Source organism: Zingiber officinale, chromosome 5A (assembly GCF_018446385.1).
Source record: "Zingiber officinale cultivar Zhangliang chromosome 5A, Zo_v1.1, whole genome shotgun sequence".
Classification (NCBI taxonomy): domain Eukaryota; kingdom Viridiplantae; phylum Streptophyta; class Magnoliopsida; order Zingiberales; family Zingiberaceae; genus Zingiber; species Zingiber officinale.
Genome location: NC_055994.1, coordinates 59,295,735 through 59,301,922, shown reverse-complemented (window position 1 = coordinate 59,301,922; position 6,188 = coordinate 59,295,735). Strand labels below are relative to the sequence as shown.

Here is a 6,188-nt window from a genome sequence, read left to right as displayed (position 1 = left end):
AACTAAAGTTTTGCTTATATTTCATATACAACTCACAAATAGTCTAAGTAGGAGATTATTGGTTATTATCTCTAATTGATGGGCTTAATTGTAAGTTGTGCATATGAGTACAAATCGAACCCATTAAAGTGATCTAATTTAGGCTTATTGGGTTTCAGTTATTGATGTAGACCTTATATGAGTAGAACCTGTAGTTTCACATCTATTATCATCTATTTCACTACAAAAAATACAGTTTTCTGGGATGAATTCTGGGACGAATATATAAAAAACTTCGTTGTAAAATTTTTTGAGATGAATTCTGCGACGAAAAAATTTTCGTCCCAAACCTCTTGTTGTCAACTTTTGGAACGAATATTTTTTTATTGCAAATTTGGCAATGAATTTGGGGACGAAATTGGCGACTGATATGGTGCATGTTTGTGGGGTCAGTAAGATGAGGTGGTTAGAAATTGAGACCACGGGAAGGTTAGAAGTCAAGCCTACGTGGAAGTCAGAAGTCAAGCTTACGTGGGAATCAGAAGTTAAGCTTACGTGGAGGTCAGAAGTCAAGCTTATATGGAGGTCAAAAGTCTAGCCTCCGTGGCTTGTCAGAAGTCAAGATTACATGGTCAAGGTCACAGTCTCAGCTGACGGGGCGATCAAGAGATAGGAGCATAAATCTGACAGAGGCTAGCCCTGATAGCGGTCAAAGACAGGGCCCATGGGCCAGGTACATTTAAGGATTGAGCCCATAAGCCAAGGGTAGAGAAAAGAAGGCCTTGGGCGTAGAATAAACAGACCTAGCGTGCAGGTCGGGACATACAAGCCAAGGATAACGGTAAATAGAAGCAAGTCGGGAAACAGGCCTGGCGTGTAGGTCGGGACGTACAAGCCAAGGATAAAAGTGAACAAATGCAGGTCAGGAAACTAACCTAACGTGCAGGTCGGGACATACAAGTCAATAATAATGGTAAATAGAAGCAGGTCGGGAAACAGACCTGACATGTAGGTCGGGACGTACAAGCCAAGGATAAAAGTGAACAAATGCAGGTCAGGAAACAGACCTAATGTGCAGGTCGGGACATACAAGACAATGATAATGATAAATAGAAGCAGGTCAGGAAACAGACCTAGTGTGCAAGTCGGGACGTACAAGCCAAGGATAATGGTAAACAGCAGGTCGGAAAACAGGCCGGGCGTGCGGGTCGGGACATGCAAGATGGATTACAGAGAACAAATGCAGGTCAGGAAACAGACCTAGCGTGCAGATCGGGACATACAAGCTAAGGATAACGGTAAATAGATGCAAGTCCGGAAGCAGACCTGGCGTGCAGGTCGGGACATACAAGCCAAGGATAACGGTAAATAGAAGCAGGTAGGGAAACAGACCTAGCGTGCGGGTCGGGACGTACAAGCCAAGGATAACGGTAATCAGAGGTAGGTCGGGAAACATGCCGAGTGTGCAGGTCGGGACATGAAAGCCAAGGATTACAGGGAGCAAATGTAGGTCAGGAAATAGACCGGTCAGGCAGGTCGGGACGTACAAGTTATGGATAGTAGTGGATCGAAGCAGGTCAGGATGTATACCTAGAGTTTAGGCACTACAGGACAAACAAGCCAAGGAATCGTAACCGCTTGTCAGAAAATGTCAGAGAACAATCAAGGTGTCAGGGAATATGCTAACAATCGGGGCGCACAACGCCTTCGATTTTGCCGCCATCCTATCAGGAAGAGCCACGTGTCAATCACCGCCAGACAAAGCCTAACAGCCGACATTCCCTGACACTTGCCAGGTCCTAGAGGCATCCGTTGCATTATAAAAAGGGAGGCCTTGTCCCTTATGCAGGTACGCTCACTCGTCATTTCTCATTAGTCTTTACTTTTCGTTCTTTCTCTGTGATTTCTGAGGAAAAAGTACCTGACTTGAACGTCGGAAGGCCTGACCCGAGGACTTTTTTCCTGGTTTCTGGTCTCTAATGACCCGTGGGCTCGTCTGAGTGTACGCAGAGCAACAGCGTCATCGTCCTGGTCATCTTTCTTCGTCAGCCGCCCGAAAGAACCTTTTCCAAAGGGTGCCAGGTAGATCAGAGGCTTCGGCAACTTTTCGTCAACTTCCAACACACCAAGGTCTGCCTTCATCCGACTCAGCTTCCGGACGGGATCATCGACGAATAATATTTTCATCCCCAAATTCGTCACCAAATTTGCGACAAAAACTTTATTCGTCGCAATATTGTATACAATTTTGGAATGAATATTTATTTTGTTGTAAACTTAGCAACGAATTTGGGGACGAATTTGGTAACAAATTATATTTTTGGTTTTCAAGTTTATCCCTAATTTAGCGACAAAATTTGGCAACGAATTAGATTTTCGTTGCCAAATTTGTCGCTGATTTTCATCAAACCTTTGCAACGAATATTATTCTTGTTGCAAAATTTGCGACGAATTTGACAATAAAAATACTAATTTAATTTGTAACAAATAAATTTTCGTCCCATATTTCGTCCTAGATTCTGAGACGAATCTGTGGATTCATCCTAGAATCTGGGACGAATCTGTGTATTCGTCCCAGAATCTGGACTGAATCTGTGGATTCGTCCCAGATTTTGTGATAAAATTTGGAACGAAAATGATTTTGTTGTGAAATTATCGATGTACAGTAGTTACGATAAGTTGGCGATAAATTATTTTCGTTGCCAAATTCATCCCCAAATCAAAAAAAAATTTCAGAAATAATTTATTTCTACAATTCAATCAATACATACATATATACAACAAATTCAAATAACACATTATATACATTCAACACATCCTAATTAACATTATCACATCCTATTTCACATACATCTATTAATAATTGAAATCAAATCATAATACAACAAATTCAAAGGTCTCAACAAGTTATACTAGATTTTTCTTCTTATATTATACAAGTTCAACACTCCAAAAGTTATACAAGTCCAAAAATCCAAGAAGTTAAACAAGGATTTAAATTTTAAAAAAAAACTAAGATACAACTCATCTTCTTTGTCCGCAAAAGCTTTCTTCCCCATCAAATTTTCTTTTCCTGCATAAAAATAAACAAATAAATCAGATCATGTGTAACCAGAAAGATAATTACTTAAATTCTAATAGTCTCATAATTAGTTTACATGCATGGGAGTGTGGCACCACAAACTTGGTTTGAGGCTTGGTGCTTGAGAATGTTATATAAATTGTATTGTAGGCATAGAAACATATCCATCCAGTAGCCCTAGTGTTTGAAAATATCAAACACACGTAGAAGATGTAGAGGGTGATAACAGTATTAATGGGAATTATATTGAGTAGTGAAACAAAATACAAATAATCGAACTATAGCTTTAATGTACTTAGATTGGTTGTAATAATGACCCTATTTATGTAGGCCCTATTTATGTTGGCATATTCATTGCAATAATGGTAACTGATTGCCAGGCTCTTCCCCGAGAGGACAGATAATGCAGTGAAGAATCATTGGCATGTGATCATGGCAAGGAAGCACAGAGAGCAATTTGCCTATAGGAGGAGGAAGCCCACCGCTATTTCTTCCTTAGACTCTCCTCCACTTCCACCTCACGCCCTTGTTTCCAGAAGGATGGAGCTGAACATACCCATCAATGCTTGCAGTGGTGACTCCTCCACCATCACCAGCATCAGAAATGAGTCCGCCTCCACCTGCATTGACCTCTCCCTCAATTCCTCCTTCACCAGGACTTTTCCTACCTTCTATAGTCCTCTCCAAACCCAACCTTCCCTCCCTGTGATATCTCCAGTGACATGTTCTTGTTTAGCTAGTTTGTTCCATTGCTACAATGTCGTGATGCTTTATATATATCTATGCATATGAGGCCTTTTTTTATTGTACATGCAGGATTGAATGTCTCTGGAGTCGTCCCCATGGAGATAGAACCTGCGATCGATCATCCTAATTACTCAACTGCCGAGGCTTTTGCAAGGAGCAACGCTTGGCCACAAGGGGAAGCAGATCATGGAAGAGAGAAGATCATGATAGCCTTCATTGATTACCTTGGTGTTGGTGCAACATAGGAGATAAGGGAGTAGGCAAAGGAAGGGACCAGAGCAGAGCAAAGCAAAGCAAAAGTGAGGAGTAAAAGATACACATTTCGAGTCGATTGCGGAAGAGAAGGGAAATTTTGTAGTAGCAGCAAACATATACTGAGGAGTAATTTAAGATGTTAAAATGACAACCTATGATGATAAAAAAATAAATAAATAAAATTAAAAGTATAACATGTTTAATTAGGGTGTATTACTTAATACTTATTTTTTTCTCCGACATATATTTCGCCTCACCAACCCTGTTAAAAAAAAAATTAACAATATTAATTAAAATAAAAATTAGAAAAGTTAACAAGCCATGGATTAATGTTTAAAACACTAATTATGAGACAAATAATTATCATACATAATTAAAATCATGAACAACCATCACCACCACCATCGTTATCATCGCTGCCACCATCATCATCATCGTCATGCGGAGGAATCTGACTTAGAGCGGAGCTCAACAAAAGGTGTTGCATGATAAAATCTTGTTGTCGACGTAACTCGCTCATATCTTGCTCCATTTACACCTTTTCTAGGTCTCTTTGCATCATTTCTAGGTCTCTTTGTGATAATATTTCCTTCAGATTGCTAACCTCTTTAATAAAGTTATTTACTTGGGTCGTAAGTGCTGGTGAGGAGGAAGATGTTCCAACTATTCTTTGGGCTTTGCTTAAGGAACTCATCCTCAATATCCTTCCCCCTTTTGGTCCTCCACTGGCCTCCAACTTATTAGAATGTATACTAAAAGTCTAGCTTTTTGTATGAACATTTATATTTTTAAATGAGAATCACTTTGGTCAAATGTTGCATTTTATATTTATATGTTAATGCAGTTACCCATTTAATTTATATTATAGATAACATGGTGTATGCTGCCACACAGAAGATCATGTTATCAGTTCCTTATAAATTATAAATAGTAGCTCACGACTGAGATGGATAAGGACAAACCATTGAACTCGGTTGTAGTGTAATTTGGTATTAGTCTGTCTTGATTATAAAATTACACTAGTACACTATGTGTGTATTGAGCAGGACCATTTGAGGTTGTTCGATTTATACTGGCTGCATAAAAAAACAGAATCTCTATTCTTATGGATGTGCGTTCTCTTAATCCTGATATAATAACAAGCACGTATACTTAATATTTATTTTTTTGACTTATCAATGGGTGAGATTTATTCGTTAAATCAATAGGTCCGATGAGTTGGAACATTTATGGACTGAAGCAAGCTTCGAGATCTTGGAACATCCGGTTTGATGAGGTGATCTAGTCTTATGGATTCATTCAGTGTCCGGATGAGTCTTGTGTATACAAGAAAAGTGACGAAAACATGGTGGTATTTCTTGTACTATACGTAGATGACATTTTGCTCATTGGCAACAATGTCAAAGTGTTGTCAGACGTAAGAGTATGGTTGTCCAAGCAGTTTGATATGAAGGACTTGAGAGAATGTGGACATATTCTTGGGATCAAAGTAATAAGGGACCGCAAGAAAAAGATATTGTGCTTTGTTAGAGTGTATACTAAAAGCCTAGATTTTGTAAATATTTTATTTTGAAATAAAGAATCACATTAGTCAAATGTCTATATTTATATGCTAAGTGTAGTTGTTCAATTAATTTATATTTTAGTTAACATGGTGTGTGATGTCACACACAGAAGATCATGTTATCAATTCCTTATAAATTATAAACAGTAGCTCACGAATAAGATAAAAAGGAACAAACCATTGGAATAGTCGTAGTGTAATTTGGTATTAGTTTATCTTAACTATAAAATTATACTAGTACACTCTGAGTGTATTGAGCAGGACCATTTAAGGTAAGTTCTTTATATACTGATTGAATAAAAGAATAAGACCTTTGTTATTATGGAAGTGTGCGCTCTTAATCCTGATATAATGACAAGCACATATATCTAGTATTTATTTCTTTGACTTATCAATGGGTGAAATTTAGTTCGATAAATCAAGAGGCCCGATAAGTTGGGAAATAATATTATTTATAGTGTGTGTTGTTGATTATAGAAGGAAACTGTGTCCTAGTAATTTAGGTTGATAATGTCATCAAGAGGAGCTCATAAGGATTGTCATGTAAACCCTGCAGGTGGA

General features: G+C 38.4%; 1 protein-coding gene across 2 annotated transcripts; it reads left to right on the top strand.

The window, feature by feature from the left end:
- The first annotated feature begins 3,440 nt into the window (after window positions 1–3,440).
- Window positions 3,441–4,266, top strand: LOC121982849. 2 transcript variants are annotated; one of them, XR_006112295.1, is made up of 2 exons: window positions 3,441–3,669; window positions 3,878–4,266. XR_006112295.1 is itself a non-coding variant. In XM_042535887.1 (2 exons), exons 1-2 carry the CDS (start codon window positions 3,494–3,496, stop codon window positions 4,051–4,053), a joined length of 318 nt encoding a protein of 105 aa, XP_042391821.1. In that variant the 5' UTR covers window positions 3,441–3,493; the 3' UTR covers window positions 4,054–4,266. The 2 variants fall into 2 exon arrangements, 1 of the variants encoding a protein (XP_042391821.1); XM_042535887.1 differs by having other exon boundaries at window positions 3,441–3,635.
- Window positions 4,267–6,188: the final 1,922 nt, after the last annotated feature.

Excerpts from the sequence above, each read along its gene's own strand:
- LOC121982849 (XM_042535887.1), top strand. The coding sequence starts at position 3,494 with ATGGCAAGGAAGCACAGAGAGCAATTTGCCTATAGGAGGAGGAAGCCC. Across the intron at positions 3,636-3,877 it reads ACCCATCAATGCTTGCAGTG|GATTGAATGTCTCTGGAGTC; the intron begins GTGACTCCTCCA and ends TTGTACATGCAG.